We start from the raw sequence: 19,163 nt of genomic DNA, 5'->3' as shown, positions 1-19,163 counted from the left end.
ATATGATCCAGGGAACCCTACAACCAACATAAATATGAGTCAGTTGTCAAGCATTTTAATTATGTGACCATGGGGATGCTGCAACAATATTAAGTGTGAAAAATGCTCATAAGTCAGGTTTTTCAATGCTGTTGTGACTTTGAACCAGAGGTAGGTTGCTCCTGGTTCGTCCTAGTTCAGCTGAACCGGTAGTGAAATTCAGTCCTGGGTCACAGAACCGGCAGCGACCCATGTTCCCTTACTGCCACTCGGCCGCCACCATTTTGGTTTTTAGTGACTGTGCATGCACAGTTCACTGTAAATTGTTCTGCACATGCACGAAAAACAATTTACATAGAACAGTGCATGCTTTGCGTGTAGGTTGCAAACCGGTAGTAAAACTGGCAGCAACACACCCCTGCTTCGGATGGTTACTAAATGAACTGTTGTAAGTCAAGGACTACCTGTATTCGTTTTTCAATGCTGTATTGATACATCAGAGGCCAAAGTGGACAAGATTAGAGCCAAAAGCAGTAAGGTGCAAGAGAAATACCCCTACTTGAAGCATTAAAACAGCCATGTCCTTTGGAAGGCTCATATGGATGTTTTAAACGTCATGATTTTTATGAATATATCCATGTTTAGATAATTGTTTTGTCTGATCCAATAGTGAAGAAAAGCAGTTGTGCATGGAGAGGGGGAAAAAAAAATCAAAGATAGCCTTTGTAGCAGCCATACAAGCCTTCCAAATGATGTTTCTTCAAGCAGGTGTAGGCTGTTCATCATAACCCAATTTTCAAAACAAATATTTCAAATATTTTTCATAGCTGCAGAAAATTTGAAACATTTGTAAAACACACACACACACACACACACACCCCTACACCTTTCTCACATGCATGCAAGTCACCTAAAATCCTATTAGGCTAATTTCTTTTAAATGTTGCAATAGAAGCTCCCAATGAAACCTTTATTTAGTTTCTGAAACAAAATGCAACATATCAAACAGATATATGCATCATGAATGTATTTTTATTCAAGCTATGTAGAGAGACCTATTCTGTTGTATTCAAATTGCCATTTTCTCATGACCAATTCACAATGTGACTTCTTTGATGAGGCATATTGTGCCACGTAGAATCCGCTCCATTTGTGTAAAGCAGATGTGAGGAATCTATTTCTATCCAAGTTTTGTGTTTGAACTGAAGCAGGAATAAATCCAATCAAATATTCTCAGGACTATCAGCCAACATAACCAAAAGTAAAGGATCATTGGAGTTACAGTTCAATAACCTAAGAGAGACCGTATCACTATCATCTTCTGGCTAAAGTGGAAAATTTGTGAATTTTGGACTGCAAAGGAAAGACCACCAACTTAGCCTTATTTGTTATTTATATATATTGATGTTAAGAGATACACAGTTTGGCTTATCAGTGCTGTTTTCACTCCCACGTTTTGGGAGGAAAGCAAAATAAATGAATAACATAAAGTAATAATATATAAAAATACAGAACACTGGATATTTAGAAATTTTGTTTGTTATTTGAATGTCCGCAATAATCTATAGATTGTGCTGTGATTACATACTGAAAGAAAAGAAGAATGTTGGATATTGTCCCTTAAGATGAAGAATAACTATGCTCTGTAATCTCTTATTTCTTTTTCAGCATCTGCAATCCCTGATAATGGAAGAAGAGCCTGTTTAAAGCTGAAAGTCTTTGTACGGCCTGCAAGTAAGTGCTTTATGCCTTGCTTTAGAGGGCAGCTTTATAGTGCATGCTTCGGTTTAGTAAACCGCAGTATAAACTTCTTTTAACTTTTAAAATCCTATGTGGTGTCTCTTCTTTTCAGCATCACTTTTTTTGTTTTGCCATATCTTTTAATCATTTTTCACAAAGCAGTTTTCTTATTTGTTTTTCATATGCATCAGTTGCTAACTTGTTGTTTCTTAAATTGTGGTACAAAAAGAAAACTACTGTGGTGTTTCGAAGCAGGCCACAGTGAAGTTATAAATATATGCCTATAATAGAAATAGAAATCAGACATGAAGACAGCAGCAAAAAAAAAAAAAAAAAAAAGGACAATGGGGATTTTAAGGGTGTCTCACTAACTTATTTGGCTGTTATCTCTATTTTTGTTATAGACAACTGTATGAAAACTATAGGTGTTCATGATCGTGTTTTCGATGTTAACGACAAAGTAGAAAATTCATTAGAACCAGCAGGTTAGTATGCTTAGAGACTCTCTTTTAACAAATGCCTCTGTCTTTCTGGAGCTTTTGCGTCTCTTTCTTTCTCTTTGCATGGTTTGCACAGTAAAATTATTCTGCTTTTACTCATTTCTTGCAGCGCTAATATTGCTTATGGTATATCTAATTTGCTAATGCTAGAATTTTCTTTTAAGATGTTGAGAAAAAGTATGCTTTTTCCATGACAATCTGCTTGCTCAAACATGGCACCTCATTTAAAAACATAGTTGTCCTAATCCCATTCCCACCCCATTTTTTGGTGTTTTCATTCAAGAGATGAATATTTAAGGAAATGGTATGTATATCTAAAGACACACATATATATATTGTCCATGAGAATTTAAATGTAATTTATTTAGTTGCTACCCTGCCCCAATATGTAGATGCATTTGGACAGAATTTTACAGTGTCTCAGAGAAATATGTTAATATTCTTGGCATATTTATGTTAATGGTGTCTTGTAGATACAATACATATTATTATTATTATTATTATTATTATTATTATTATTATTATTATTATTATTATTAAATAAGATCAGGTAAAGCTGATCTCAATGAAGATTTAGTTGTGTGCCTGCTGGTTCTGTTTTAAAAATAAAAATATTACAAGAATATTAAATACTAAATTGTCTGAATATTTCTCTGGACATTGCATTGCTTTAGACATTCTCTTTACATCAAAGTCATGTTCTCCATTTCTCCCCATTCTTCCCACTGGGGGGAAAAAGCAAGATATATTCAATGTCTTGATTTCTGAGTGTCCTGTTCTAGAGCTACCTGAGGACTACAGAGGAAGTCAAACAAGGTTAAGGCAGAGGCTCTCAGATGAAGGAAGCTGAAGGGACAGCAGGGCAAACAAAAGTCCCTCTGATGAAGAGAGAAGCTGACAAGGAATAAATCCAAGGCAGAGACCCTCTGGCAAAGAGAAAAGACAGAAACTCAGAACCTAAGATAACTCCCAAAAGGAATAGGAGGAAGTTTTCAAAGGAATACTCTAAAGCTTGTTATAGTCACTGTCAGCTCTATCCACACTCTACTAATTCATACTACATCCCTATCCTCTAAATTTAGCAGAATCAAACTTCTGCAGAAATAGGGATATAGAAATTATTGCGTACAACAAGTTTATGTCCTTTGGTTGTTGGTGCTCTTAATACAAAATAGATTGTGCTTCTGCTAATGAAACAGTCAGAGCCTTGACCTTCATTTTACATATTGAAAGATGTACATTCAGGGAATTGTGATGCATATTCCTAAAAAGAGACATTCCTAGTGTCTAAACTAAATGTTTCCAACATCAAGTTAAATGTTTTTCTTTCTTAATAATGTATTATAAGCTGTATATGTTTTTAAGGTTAGATATAGTTTTATGTTATAATTTTGATATATAAACAGCTATGAAACTTTTAGAAATAATTACCGGTATTATGACAATTTAGATGCATTTGCTCATAAACAAAGAAATTAATTTGATTTAGGATAGGGAACACGGGGCCTTAACAATAAGTTCACTGTCTCTGAATCGTTTTAAACCTTAATCAAAGCCTCTCATAGTTAACATTTTAATTTTTCTAGGTAAGCATTTTCCTATTTTACAACTTAGCTGATTTATACTGAAAAAGACCATTTGGGGTTTTTGGTCTTACTTCTAAGCATTCTTATTGTTTCCAAGAGAGAGATGGAAAGACTCTGTACCATTATTTCTTAGAAATGTCAAAAAACAGAATAAGACATTCTGCATAATTCTTACTTGTGGCCATCTCACCATCTCTGAACATCTTTATGATGTGATTTTTGCTGCTTTCTCAAATAATGTGTCATCTGCTTAAATATGGTATTTCAGAGTTTTTGTTGTTATCTAATGATAGTCAGCTACAGCAGCTTTTCATCTTTGTGCTTAATTGCTTTCACTTTCCCACTTTTCTAGCAAAAACATAATATTCTATATTTTAAGAAAACAATATGCATTGATATAATTGTTTTCTTCAACAAGATCTCTGGTCAAGTCAGTCTTTCTAAAACCCTCTCCTCTTCGTTAACATTTTTAAATAGCCAGATTTTACTGGCAGAAACTTTGGAATTCTTTTGGAACTGGTAAATCATCAGTTGGACATTTGTTGATTTTCTGTACACTAAACTACACAAGAAAAATAAAAATCTAAAACTAGTTGAGTTTTCATTTCAGCCAGTGTTCCATCTGGTTTCATTAAGCTTTTTTTTAAAGTCGAACACATGGTATTTAACCAAGGAACTATTAAAACGTTTTAAAACAACGTACGTTGTCTTTATCTTTGGAATGGAAAAAAATACAAATGTGTGCTTTCTGTTTGAACAGATGATACGGTACATGAATCCGCTGAGCCATCCCGTGGTGAGAATGCAGCTCAGACCTTAAGGATATCCAGTCAGCCTTTTACAACTCTACTGTTCCTTCTAGCAATGCTTTTGACGTTATAGCACATATTCCAGCAAGCTGCCACAGTCAACTTAAGGATCTTGGAACATCAAAGATCCACTTAACTGCTCATCCCAGCAACGGGACTTTGTATTGGTTTGAAGATGTTGGTTTGTTCTCCTTCCCCCGTCTTCTCCCTTTCTCTCCTCTGCAACCTGAACTTTGAGCAAAAATTGAAGAGGAATAACTAGACCTCTTCCTACTCCCAAGCTTTTCCCTGGCTTTCCTTGATCCCTTCTAAAATAAATGGACTCCAAATGAAAACGCCAAATTTCAATATTGACACTAGTGATTCTTACGTTCCTCTGCAGCCTCTCTTTAAGATACTGCCCAGTTAATTCACTGGGTCATCCGTATGTGGAGAAGGAAGAATAATAGGAGATGCAGTTAGTTGAAGAATAAGGAAGTTATTTGAAAAAAAACCAAGAGAAGTTTTTTACTCTTTTCAATAAAATATTTATTTTTCCTTGTTCAGCACTGTAAGACGATCATGCAATGCACTGTGTCACCATGTCAGGACTGGAGGGAAGATATTAAGAATAGATATATCTCAGTGAACAGGCTCCTCAAAGAAAAAAGATATTATTTGTATGCAACTGCCTTGAAAGGTCCTTGACTGTAGAAGTTATGCTCCATAACAGAAACTCTGTCATAGGGGATAAAAAAGTGACTACTGACATGCAAGGTCAGGTTTAGGAAACTATGTCGGAGTGATAGTGCCTCTGTTATCGCTCTAGGTGGATAGTGCACACCAGATTACTTTTGACTTAGATATCATGGTGCTACAACAATTTTTGTTCAAATGCAAAAAGGCATTTCTGCACTTCTAAAATATCTTTTCTGTGTGAATAAAGTGACCTTTCCCAAGGCTGGCTTAGTAGCCAGTAGCCTTGGATCTAGCTCTGGATGATGATACATACCATGTTGATAACATCTCAGGGTGGAGCAAACCTGGTGAGTGATATAGAATCCCCAGTGTCATGGATAATTCTGCCTCCTTGAAAGTTTGGCAACTCTTGGAGTAAAATGCTGCCAGAAAGGAACCAGGACATTTGTCATAGAGGGTGGAGGGGAGTTCTGCATGGGAAGAACAGAGAACAGGAAGATTGCTTTGAACTGTGGGGTGAAAGTTGAGGCATTGATCTCATCTCTCTTCTTTTCCAACACAGTTGAAAATTAGTGTAAATGTCTTCATTGGCAGGAGATATAAACTAGACAGACTCCCAAAGACTTTTAACTATTTTGTTGCTTTTAAAAATCCACTAGAGTAGAAAATACATTATCTAGATATACCTTATGCTGAAAATAATTATATATGCTTGTCCTATTTAAAGATGATAAAATGTGGTAATTTGTGACAAGATTATGGGGTGCTGATTGGTTGAAATCGGGGATGAATCCTTAGGCAGCTGTGATATAGCCTCATAAAATATTTACCAGGAAATGCCTTCTTTATAGTATTCCATTAACTTAGGCAGACCAAATTTAGATTTACTAAATAAGAGAGATCATGAAAGCTACTTAGCAAACTTAGTTTTCTCTCAAAATTAGTGGAAAAAAACTTTTTAAAAAATGAGGTTAGGCTTCACTGAATTTTCACAAGATAGCAAAGAAAGAGTTTAATACTAAATCATAATGCAAATGGACAACATTTTGAAAATGCCTTTTTGTATTATGAAAAGAAAGCAATTTTTTTCTTTTAAAAAAGTTGCAGTATTTCAGGATTCAAAAATAGCATAAATAAAATGGTAAATATAAGGCACTCTGGGCTTGCCTGATACCACAAAGTCTGGGCTGTATTTGAAAGCACAGAGATGTCTGATATAGCACACAAATAAAAAAAAATAGTTTCATAATCAACACTGAGGAATGGCACTGCTTTCCTCAGAGTGCAATCAATCAGTCTCCTCTCTTCAACGTGTATTTTGGGTGCATATGTAGGAAGGGATGACCTTGAAAATAGTGATCAAGGCAAAGACAATGTTGCACATGAATTAAGATCCTACAAGTGTAACCTACCAATTGCAAATATGAGTCGCACTGTTTGTTGTCCTAACAATGGCTATAGCTATTTTTTCATCATTTATCTACCAATAATAAAAGGCTGGACTCACTTGCCTCAATAGCACGCTTTCTAAACCACAGATTGTCACCACAGTGAATTCAAACTTTTGCTTTGCCACAGCGCCACTGCTAATCTAATGAATAAAAGCAACACTGTAATTACAGTTCAGATGCTAATTGCTACACTGCCTCAAATGCAGATTTGTCGGCAGTAGGTTTACAGGACCTTCGGATATTTGATGGCATCAGGCAATCTTATTAAGCAAGAAATGGCCATGTTCACAGGACATAGTGAGACATAAGACTTGATTAGTATAAATACTTCTGAACAGCACCGATACTAAACCATCCAATTGTATGTTCCATCTGAAAGCAAATCATAGCTCCTTATCAACGAAATTAGCCATAAGCAAGCCATAGTTTTATTCTATGGTATGTGCAGGCCATGAATTGTATCTCCTTGGAACTGATATTTAACAAGGTTTGCTGCTCATGCAGGAACACTGATGCTAACCAAGCCTTATGGTGCATTCATGCAAATGTGGCCAGTGCCTGAAAATTTTTTAATCTCTCCCACTTGGGTATGTGTGTGTGTGCGTGTTGTCCTGACGTCTTCAAAAAGATGCCAGTATGTACGTTTATAATAGCCCCTGTTCTCAAGCATGAAATATGAGATACAACATTTGGTCCCCCTCAATTCAGACAGTCTGCCCTGTGCCATCCAGTCCGAGTTTGCTGAGGGCTTTGCAAAAGGTAGCAGGGAAATAAGGATTGATCTGTGTGGTGGATACTGTGTATCCTTTAATAGACAACAAGGTAACATTTTGTGTTAGTTTAGAAATATTGTTTTGTACTGTACTTTCTCAGCTGGCGAAGGAAAGACAAGTTAAGACAAAAAAATGCTATGTTCTTTAAATTCTGTATTATTAGCAGCCTCTGTTGTACATAGTGTTTGATAATAAAGTATTAATTTGATTATTATGTCTTTTGTAAGTGAGAAGAAAATAGATTTTCGTGATATTAAAATTTAAATAAACAATTCACCTTCTGAATATATCCCCCCCCCCCCCCAAATCCATCATGGCTATTGAAGATGTAGCCACCACAGGTCACTCCCCATACAGGATTCACTCATGAAAGCCATTCAGCCACTCTCAAGATTTCACAATGGCAGGACTTGGAATATTGTGGCATCTGATTATCGATGTTTTGTCTGTGGAGTTAATGGTCTATTGTTGGAAGCCCATGGTATTTTTCTTTGGGTGTTAGGTTTTCATTAGCATGTGGATTCACAACAGCTTGGATTTTATTCTTCTTTTATTCTGAGAACATTTTTTTTCTCTTTCCAGTTGTTTAATCCTTTTTCATTTTCATGGGTGATTGTTTCAAAAAGGGGCCTTCCCAGCGACATATGTGATAATGTACAGTGACTTGATTCCTCACCCCATTGAACACCAAATGTAGCAGGGGTTATATGTAAATAATTTTCTTTCCTGTATAACCATTGGAGGAGAGAAATAATAGCTACCAAGGGAATATGTGTGTTTGGAGTTTTTTCACATATTTTATGAAAGCAGTGGCTGAATCAATTTTTGAAAATTTTGAAAAATAACCCTTTTCCATTTTTTCCATAAGTCCAGTTATGTAATTTTAATAATCTTTTTCCATCTACTGTACATCAGATTCCTCTTTTTCTTCCCTGCTACCAAGTCCCCTTAAGTTCTCATTAAAAGTGGAGCAGTGAATAGGCTATTTCTATTTCTAACTTGCAGTGCCCTACTTTTGCCATGCCTTCACCCATGTTTTTCATATTTGAGACTAATCTCCCTGCCAAAATCTTACTGCCATTTTCTGAACAGTTTAATAGATGCTGGCATAGTGGAGGTTGCCCATGAGCCTACAGAATCTGCTTTCCATGGTTACCCTTGATGGCCTAAAGAAGCCACCGATTGTGTCCTTCTGGGTATGAAAGTCCAACTCAGTGTGGTCCTGTCCTTGTACTGCCCTGCTTTGCAGTTTCTTTGCACTTATTTATTGAGTGCTGTTTTTAAAATGCTTACATTATATGAATTTAACAAAAAGTGTTAAAAAAAACAAACCCATAAAATCTGTATTTGTATATACACGTGTCCGTACAATTATATCTGAATAAAAAATTAAAGGTTTTCATCATTTTAATAAATTCTTTCAGGCTTCATTTTTATTTTCTGAATGATGCCTTTGGTTCAGGGGCTTTTTTTTCCATCTTAAATATTTGTGGGGGAATGGAAGCCTGCAAGGAATACAACACTGAGCAGTTCTGCAATGCTTGGAATGCAATTTCTGCACAGATCAAATACCTGGAGCTGTCACCACCAGGATCCAGTCTGATCTATATTCTGAGTGCTGTGGTATTCTTGTTATTCCCCAGGCCAAGCTTAAGAATAAGTTGTTATTCACACCATCTTCTAGTCCAGGGGTGTCAAACTTGCGTTGTTATGGGAGCATCACATGACATATCATGGCTTTTTTCCCTTCACTAAACTGGGTGTGGGCATGGCCGGTGTGTAATGCATCCAGCCCGTGTGCCGCGAGTTTGACAGCCCTGTTCTAGACTGTGACTATACAAATAATGCAATGTTTTAAATTGTGCTCTCCTATTTTTCTGATGAATGGCAATTTGATGCAGAATAAAGTAAGATGTTCTGCGAAGCGTGGACTGGGGTGACATAAAAGGACTGCAAACAGGGCAGACAATGCATGGCACCCTTTTCTCCAGTGTTCCCTCAGCTAAAATTCATGGACTAAATGAGTTTAAAAGACGGAGAAAAGTCTGTAGCAGAGCTGCAGACCTCCACAACTTTTTAAAATCAATTTGAAATGCTGACACCCCATTCCTTTAACACTCTGTATTGGAAATGGTGCACAACTTTGCAACAAGTTATCAATTGGTGTGCAGTATGCTTTATTATCTATTAATGGTAGTTTTGTTTTGTCACTCCTGGAGCATTGAAATATCAACTCCTAATATACTCCTAAGAGACATAGTGAAAAAGAGTCCCCTCCCTGAACCAAGGTATACTTAAGGAAATCTGTCCTCACATTTCATCTTTGCTATGGTCAACTAACTAGACTGGGAGTCTTCACAAACATTAAGTGTCAATCCTGAAGCTGTCATGACTGAGGCCATTTTGAGATGTCAGTGCTGATACATTAGAGAAGAGGGATAGGGAGGGGGAATATAGATAGTTGGAATGTTGTAGTCAAAACAAAATACTTTCTCTTGGGAACCAAGGACATTCCTGCAGATTCTCGGAAGGAGGGAACTGGAGTCACCTAGCAACTGGACAGTATCCTGATTGGACTATGTGACTGATTGTTTTGAGAAAGTGGCAAACTTTTACTTTTAATTTGCAAATATTTATATTGGCAAATGTTTTTGATCAATAAAGGTGATAGGTGCATAGAACATCTAAAATCCCTAAAACACCTAAAAATAAGGTGAAGGATAAAGAAACAAGTATCTAACTTGCCGCACATTTTCAAAGCCAAACTTTAATTACATTCATGTTAGCATTAACCTCCTTGAAAGCTTTTCATTAAATTTAATTGGTTAACAGGGTAGCAAGGGCTAATTATAACTTGCTTTGACTTCTCTTTACAAATTAGGAATGACAGCCATATATATATATATTTAAAGTCACAACTATATAGTGTGTTTTTGTAGATTTTCACGGGTGTAGGTATGCTGGTCTTGTTGTATTTGGTTCTTTTCCCCTGTAAGATTGAGAGTATCTTGGCGACATTTTGACGAGGTCCCACTCGCCATCTTCAGGCTGATGACTTTGGCTTTGTGCTTGTGTGAGCAAAGCGTAATCGGAACTGCTGTCCGATCACACTTTGCTCGCACAAGCACGAAGCCGAAGGCACCAGCCTGACGATGGTGAGTGGGACCTTGTCAAGATACTCTCAATCTTACACTAGAAAAGATCCGAATATGCCAAGACCTGCATACCTGTGTCCGTGAAATAAATTATTTATAAATATATATATATATATATATATATATATATATATATATATATATATATATATATATATATATATATATATATATATATATATATATATATATATATATATATATATATATATATATATATTATAATGTTTAGATATAAAATGTTTATTATCTATAATGTTTAGTGCAAAAAGCTGATGAACACCTGTTTCTGGAAATATGAATCTAAGATCATAAATAACATATGCTTGGTTTAGCTTAACATTTCTTTCTTTTCTCTAGTTAATCCTTGACACTTCAGTTCTCAAAGACTGCACCAAATAATGTAACATTTCAGCCTAACTTCAGAATATTACAAATTACTCAGGCCTCTGATATTACCTTGTCTTAGGCCATTGGCGAGAAAGTAGAAAGGAGGCCTCAGGAGCATAACAAAGAAAATAAATTATTGTCCAGAAAGGGCATAAGTGGGTCCATTCACAGCTAGATAAGAAACACACAAACACACACTGTCTTAAGAGTTCAGCAAAATTCAAATATATGCCAAAAAAAATTTGCATAGATATTTTTCCATTTTTTCAGAGATCGATAGAGCTTTCTTTATGACAGTTTACCAATCTTTTTAAATGGTTGGTTTAAATGGACATAGAATAGTCATGAAATTATACCAATTATACAATTATATGAGCTGTGTTGGTGCAGTGGTTAGAGTGAGTACTGTAGGCTACTTCTGCTGATTGCCAGCTGCCAGCATTTTGGCAGATCAAATCTCACCAGGCTAAAGGTTGACTCAGCCTTCCATCCGTCAGAGGTCGGTAAAATGAGGACCCAGATTGTTGGGGGCAATATGCCGACTCTGTAAACCGCTTAGAGAGGACTGCAAAGCACTGTGAAGCGGTATAAAAGTCTAAGTGCTATTACTATTCCCTCCAGTGATTATACTTTTTAAATCCCAGTTATAGGGGATTTTGATGTGGCCAAAACTTGAGGTGGGAGGGCTTATTGCCAAAAAGTGGATAGCATCACATCACATGAAGTGGGAATGAGATGTTGGAGTAATTGTGGGAGGTCTAATTTTATTATTTTTTTAATCTGTTTCTATAACAGAGTTCATCAGCTTTCAATTTTTAGAAAACAGTGGAATGTGTGTGGCTTCAGGGGTCATCTAAAAAGACCATCGTGCCCTGCCACTCAATGTTGCTTGTCTGTATTCTAAACATGAGATGCAGAAGTGTTGTGGAGACCATACATATTGGGAGCTGAATCTGAACTGAGTAAAGGGAAAGGTTAATAGGATTAAATCAAAAAGAATATTGTAATCTGGCATAGTTGATCTTCAAAGAAATTCTTTTATGTCTTTTCAGTAAGTTTAACTTCCTCCCATTCCAAATTCGAACAAGAATGTAATAGAAAAATACTCCCTGGTAGTTGGCCAAAATCCCTACTTCTAGTTTTGATTCTTTTTGCCACATGTTGTTTGAATGGCATGTTGATTAAATGGACCACTGAACTGTTCCATTTGTGCCAACATCAAAGACGTATCTTCATTTACTTGCTAAGTGCAGCATCAGGTCTGTACTGAGTTGGATGAGTTGCTAATAGAATGGGACAGCTATTCTTTGATTCTTTTAAATATGCTGGCATCTAACACTGGAATGTGAGCAGAAAAATACAAGCCTTTTTGTGTTGCACCTCTTCACTCACAATTCTACTCAAAGCATTCATAAATAGAATAGAACTTTCTACCTAACAGAAACAGAAAGGAAATCAACCATTTGAATCAGGTGTCACAATATACAGCAGAAACTCGAAAAATTAGAATATCGTGCAAAAGTTCATTTATTTCAGTAATGCAACTTAAAAGGTGAAACTAATATGTGAGATAAGACTCATTACATGCAAAGCAAGATAATTCAAGCCATGATTTGTCATAATTTTGATGATTATGGCGTACAGCTCATGAAAACCCCAAATCCACGATCTCAGAAAATTAGAATATTACATGCAATCAATAAAACAAGGATTGTACATAGAACAATATCGGACCTCTGAAAAGTATAAGCATGCACATGTACTCAGTACTTGGTTTGGGCCCCTTTTGCAGCAATTATTGCCTCAATGCGGCGTGGCATGGAAGCTATCAGCCTGTGGCACTGCTGAGGTGTTATGGAAGACCAGGATGCTTCAATAGCGGCCTTCAGCTCTTCTGCATTGTTTGGTCTCATGTCTCATCTTTCTCTTGGCAATGCCCCATAGATTCTCTATGGGGTTCAGGTCAGGCAAGTTTGCTGGCCAATCAAGCACAGTAATCCAACAGTCATTGAACCAGTTTTTGGTTCTTTTGGCAAAAGTTGCTCTCATCAGAAAAGAGGACTTTGGACCACTGTGCTTCATTAAGATCAGGGTCAATGCAGCCGTCTACCAGGAGATTTTGGAGCACTTCATGCTTCCTTCCGCAGGTGAGCTTTATGGGGATGCTGACTTGATTTTCCAGCAGGACTTGGCACCTGCCCACACTGCGAAAAGCACCAAAACCTGGTTCAATGAACATGGATTACTGTGCTTGAGTGGATAGCAAAGTCGCCTGACCTCAACCCCATAGAGAATCTATGGAGCATTGCCAAGAGAAAGATGAGAGACATGAGACTGAACAATGCAGAAGAGCTGAAGGTCACTATTGAAACATCCTGGTCTTCCATAACACCTCAGCAGTGCCACAGGCTGATAGCTTCCATGCCACACTGTATTGAGGCAGTAATTGCTGCAAAAGGGGCCCAAACCAAGTACTGAGTACATGTGCATACTTATACTTTTCAGAGGTCCGATATTGTTCTATGTACAATCCTTGTTTTATTGATTAAATGTAATATTCTAATTTTCCGAGATGATGGATTTGGGGTTTTCATGAGCTGTACGCCATAATCATCAAAATTATGACAAATCGCAGCTTGAACTATCTTGCTTTGCATGTAATGAGTCTTATCTCACATATTAGTTTCACCTTTTAAGTTGCATTACTGAAATAAATAAACTTTTGCATGATATTCTAATTTTTCGAGTTTCACCTGTACATGTTTTATTAAAACTTCAACTTAACAAAATTCAGTTTAATGGATTTGGATAGAACTATGCCTAAAATTAACCCCTGTTTACTGGATTTGTCTGTTAAATCAAGGGTTGCTCCTTTAAACCGAGGTTAATACAAATTAGGTCATTTCAATAATTACTGAAGCAGCTACATATATTGGCAAAAAGAACATAACTTTGGATTTTAGAAAAAATTGCCTTCCACCAAAATGATCCATCATTTTGAAGTTCTACAATATATTATGGAATATTATGTAAAAAGAAAGTTTAAAACAATTTTGAGTCTAAAATTGATGCTCACATAAGAAATTAAAATCCTGATTACAGGAGGAGAGCCAAGCAAGTGTTCACTTTTCATTGCATACTTCTAAAAAAAAGTCTTATGTTTTTTTATTTTGCAATAAGCCATTCCAAATCAAGCCTTTTTATGACTAAGTCAGTTGTAAATGTGGGCGTGAACCTGCAAAACATGGCAATTTCCATTGTAAGCTGACTCCTACAATGGCTTGGTTCTATGCCACAGATGATGGCAACCACAGTTGATGTCAAAGAGGTATCATATCTTTCACTCGATGAGGATGCTAAAGTAAAACAAATGAGAGCCTTATGGCTGTCATGCCAAGGAAGTCTGCTGTTGCTATTTTGATTCCCCCCCCCTCTATTTCTACATATACTGTACATATTAAAGCGACTTTGTCTCCAGGTATAAATGGGCAAACCTGCCTACAGTTCCTATGTGCTGCACTCATTAGCCAAACTTTTCTCCTCTAAAGAACCTTTGCCAAAAGGTTAAATGGAATGCATACAGCTGCAAGTGTTATGAATATTTATGATGGTGTGAGACGGAGATTTTGCATCCATGAATAATAAAGGTTTTTTTCCCCTCAAGTAGAGATAACGAAATGGGGACAAAACGGTGATGTTGCAAAGTGTAGAAACCCCACTGAGAACAGCAGGGGCAGCCCAATTCTTCCCACCCTTTCCTGCTTGAACTGAAATCAAAAAGTAGGACTGAACATACAGATTTTTTAAAAAATAAAGCTTCTTAGCAAAGAGGGGCTTTATCTACTGTGTATGTCACCATCCCCTCCGGTGCACTTCATTTGCAAAAGCTCAGGGCATGGGGTATGTGTCAATGATAAAGTCACCTTCCAGTTTGGAACACAAGATCTTATTTGTGAAATTCTCAGGGTAGCCGTTACATATTAAGCAGAGTCTAAAGGAGCTGCTTTGCATTCTCTTCAGGAACAACTGATGGGAAAGTCTTTACAACAGCATCAAATTTAAGATCCTTTGACTGTGTAGCTTTAAAACAGTCTGGTTTGCTTTGAAAGAAAAGAGGCAGAACAACCAAGCCAATCCTATTTATTCCAGAACAGGGCAGGTGAATAATACTGAAGAGACATGCAAGTTCTGTTTCAAAACACCCTTACTTAAACTACATCTTTAGCAGTAGTGGGATTCAATTTTTTTTACTACCGGTTCTGTGGGTGTGACTTGGTGGGAGTAGCATGGCTTGGTGGGTGTGGCAGGGGAAGGATACTGTAAAAACTCCATTCGCTCCCCACCCCAGGGGAAAGTTTCTGCAAAATCCCATTTCCTCCCAATCAGCTGGGACTCGGGAGGCAGAGAATAGATAGAGGCGGGGCCAGTCCAAGGTGGTATTTACTGGTTCTCCAAACTACTCAAAGTTTCCGCTACCAGTTCTCCATAACTGGTCAGAACCTTCTGAATACCACCTCTGATCTTTAGGTATTTTAAAACCAGGAATATCACACATGAAAGAAACTTCAATTTTATCAGCAACGTTTGAAACCAAGAGTCCACAGTTAGTCTTGCTAGCATGAGAATGTCTATGGAGATTCTCAATAATCCAGGTCAGGGTTGTCCGAATGGGGCATTTTAAGAAGCAACTGGACTTTCTGGTTTTTCTTTGAAGATTTTTCACTTTTCATCCTAGAAATTTCTTCAGCTCTGACTGTATGGTGGGGAATTGAAGGATTCATACTCCTTGCAGACATCTGGTCATTTGCATTATTTTAGGGAGTCATTAAAAGAATTTAGCGACCTGGAGGTTCTCTGTGTCATCAGGGTTACAGTGCCAACAAGGTTCTACACCCATTTGTACCACTAAGTTGTCCCTGATGACATGGATAAACCTCCAGGTGGCCTTAATGACTCTCTAAAAGAATGCAAATGACCATCTGTCTGCAAGGAGTACAAATCCTTCCATTCCCCACCATTCGGTCAGAACTGAATCCACTTCTTGGATGAAAAGTGAAATGTCTTCAAAGAAAAACCAGAAAGTCCAGTTGCTTCTTGAAAAAGCACATTGGATTAGTGTGCAAAAATGTTATGCTGTACACTTGGGAGTTGTACAATTTCTTAGTAAAGGAACCTTGATTAATACTGCCCTTTGTTGGTATACCACACATTTCCAGCTCTTTCTGACCTAACACACTTGACTGTGATCACCTTTCCACTGATCAGGTTTAGGTTTAGGTTTAGGTTTTATTAGCATTTGTAGGCCGCCCTTTTCCCTGAGGGGACTCAGGGCGGCTCACAGAAAACCAGGGGGAGGGGAATACAACATTAAGACAACAACATATAATAAAATAGTAAGCAACATCCATTCATCATTCGGGCGGGGTAGCGATTCTTATCCCCAGGCCTGACGGGCGAGCCAGTTCTTCAAGGCAGTGTGGAAGGCCTGGACGGTGGAGAGGGTACGAATCTCCACGGGGAGCTCGTTCCAAAGGGTCGGGGCTACTGCTGAGAAGGCCCTCCTCCTTGTGGTTGCCAGCCGACACTGGCTGGCCGATGGAATGCGGAGGAGGCCTAATCTATGGGATCTTATAGGTCGTAGGGAGGGATCCTATCTGCATATGCCATGAATGCATAAGTAGCTCCATAATCATGCTTTGCAAAACACATCCAAAGCTGCATTATCCAACATCTTAAGGATCAGGCCTTTTGATCCCATGAAATCACGTCTGCATATATGTGTATTTCTATGTTGGATGAGTTAGAGAGTGGGGTGGAAACTCATGTGCCTTATTATAACAACAAGATAAGAAAAATATTTTCATTGTCAACATCCCTCACCATTTCTTGGCAGACAATTTATTATTTATTTATTGGCCACTGAGCTTCAGTGGACTTGCTATTGTCATTGTACTAGTGCTTCAAACAATGTAGGTTTTTTCATGGCTATGGCAGGTAGAAGAAGCAACTAATAAGTCTTGGGTAATAAACAAGTGTGAAACATGATTGCATTTTACTGCATCTTAGGTTTCTGTTAAACACAATTTAGGATGATGAATCACTGGTGACAGCTATTACTTTTACCACTTAAACAATTTTCTCTTCATTATTTGCCATTAAAGTAATTTTCCAGAGAGCAAATTATGTGTTTGTATGCTTATTTTTAAAAGCATTCTCTGTGCTGATGAGACTTAACAGTAAGCATTTGCTTTCTTCCTCACTTTATGTTCCACAAAAGATTACTGGCAGGAATGGTCCTTCTGCAAATCAAACATTGCCAAGGCAAAGTTCAACTAAATGAAATTATATTTTCATTTGGATTCCAGGATGTGAATTACTGCTTAATGGCTATTCTTTAGCACATGTTGTCTCTGTGAGGTAGATTAGGCTGAAACAGTGTGACTGCCTCAAAGTTGCTCACTTTTAGTTAATACCTCATAAATCATTGTCTCCCTCCCCTTAAAAACAAGCCCAATCAACCTTTTCTTTTTGTGGCCTAACTACTTTGTTTCTTGTTTTTGAATGCTATATTATTCCATCTTTATTCAGTTTAATTATTCCCAGAAATTAACCTTGTTTCAATCTTCTCTCACCAGGAATCCTATTTTACTTGGGGAAAACAATAAAAATGTATTGAAATCATTATCCAACAGCCTAAGTGTGCAGTAGAGCAGTAACAATTATACCCTTCCTCCTCCTCCCCTTTATAAAAAAAATGTTTTAAACTATGAGCTACATCTAAGAAACAGTCGACTAATGCATAGCATATATCTGTTTTATTTTTTTCTATGATAATTCACAGCATTAAATTGTTGCATACCATTGGTTAAGCATTATATTATACCCAAACGGCCTTGCCTATTGAATCATACAATGTTTCACACATTCATTTTCCAGATTCAATTTCAATACTTTATAACCCTTGACAATAACATGTTCAGCATTAACACACAATACAATTTCAATTCAATTTTTTACAGATTCAAACCCATGAGTTTTTGCCTAAATTAAATTTTTCCTTCAGTTGTAAATATGTCCTCCAGTGACATGCATGTCCTTCTGATTCCAAACCTTGAAATTAGTTTCACCTTGATTAAAATATATTATTTGATAATAATTCCACCAGTTTGGTGTCACCATCATTTCTTTTCTGAAGAAAACTTTCTGAGGTGACAATCAAAGCGGTACCGTAAGGGAGGGCCTTATTTTATATTTATTCCAAATCCTTAGGATAGCATGCCTAACAAATGTTTCCTAAAGTCAGTGTTCATTTTAATCTTGTCCACACCATAGGTAGGTATGTTATCCAACTCTTATTGCATGACATCCAGTTCAAGGAATTTCTTATTTCTAAGAGTCACCCAATCTTTCATCCAAACCTCACCAAGTCCAGGCTTCCACCAGTTGGCTTTTATCACTGGCTTTGTGTTGACTTCATTTTATTTTCTTTCAAACCAATCTATGTTTTTCTGACTGATTTCAACTTTTAATGGCTTTCAAATTTAGGTGGTCTGATTCATTCTGTCTTAACTGTATTCACAGCCACTATGACTGTGTTTAAAATTGAAAAGCAGGATTAGACACATTTGAAATAAACTAAGGTTTTTGCTCAAATTGCTTCAGACACTTCTCATCATGTTCTGAGAGCAAAGGCGGGAAAGTATTGTTGTCTCCAGTAGTTTCCGGGGACAGCTGCCAAAGGGTTGAGGTTACAGATCTAAAAATAAAGTAAAAATAAAGAGAAGTGTATCATCCTCTGGCTATAAATGTTTATATTCTGCAATTTCCATCAGATTGATGGCTGACCTTGTTTTCTGCTGCAGTCCGTCCCATAATTGTGGTTTCACCTTAATTCTGTACTGTCATATTACATGAATCTTCCACCAACCTCATCTGTTGTGGGGCACAGTTGGGAGGCTAAAACCACTTGTGCCTCATGGCACTCCAGAAACACTCATCACAAGACAAACCACTTTCAAAGATATTCTGTCAAGTAGCATCTTTGAAAATCTCTTCAGTGGATTTGGAAAATATATATGTTCAAAAATACATGTATTGGCTGA

The 19,163-nt window shown here is 37.1% G+C and overlaps 1 protein-coding gene across 2 annotated transcripts in view; it reads left to right on the top strand.

The window, feature by feature from the left end:
* EFNA5 (ephrin A5) overlaps nt 1-8,918 on the top strand; it is a 210,313-nt gene extending 201,395 nt beyond the window's left edge. Inside the window, exons 3-5 of one of the 2 annotated variants that reach the window (XM_087715781.1) lie at nt 1,648-1,713; nt 2,124-2,204; nt 4,566-8,918. In XM_087715781.1, the coding sequence (XP_087571907.1) occupies nt 1,648-1,713; nt 2,124-2,204; nt 4,566-4,687 (269 nt within the window). In that variant the 3' untranslated portion in view covers nt 4,688-8,918. The remainder of the gene's footprint in view (nt 1-1,647; nt 1,714-2,123; nt 2,205-4,565) is intronic. The other variant, XM_087715783.1, reaches the window with a different exon arrangement.
* Nucleotides 8,919-19,163: the final 10,245 nt, after the last annotated feature.

Source organism: Thamnophis sirtalis, unplaced genomic scaffold (genome assembly GCF_051295495.1).
Source record: "Thamnophis sirtalis isolate CommonGarterSnake01/CBP01778 unplaced genomic scaffold, rThaSir2_p1.2 scaffold_5, whole genome shotgun sequence".
Classification (NCBI taxonomy): domain Eukaryota; kingdom Metazoa; phylum Chordata; class Lepidosauria; order Squamata; family Natricidae; genus Thamnophis; species Thamnophis sirtalis.
This window is presented reverse-complemented; position numbering and strand designations above follow the sequence as displayed.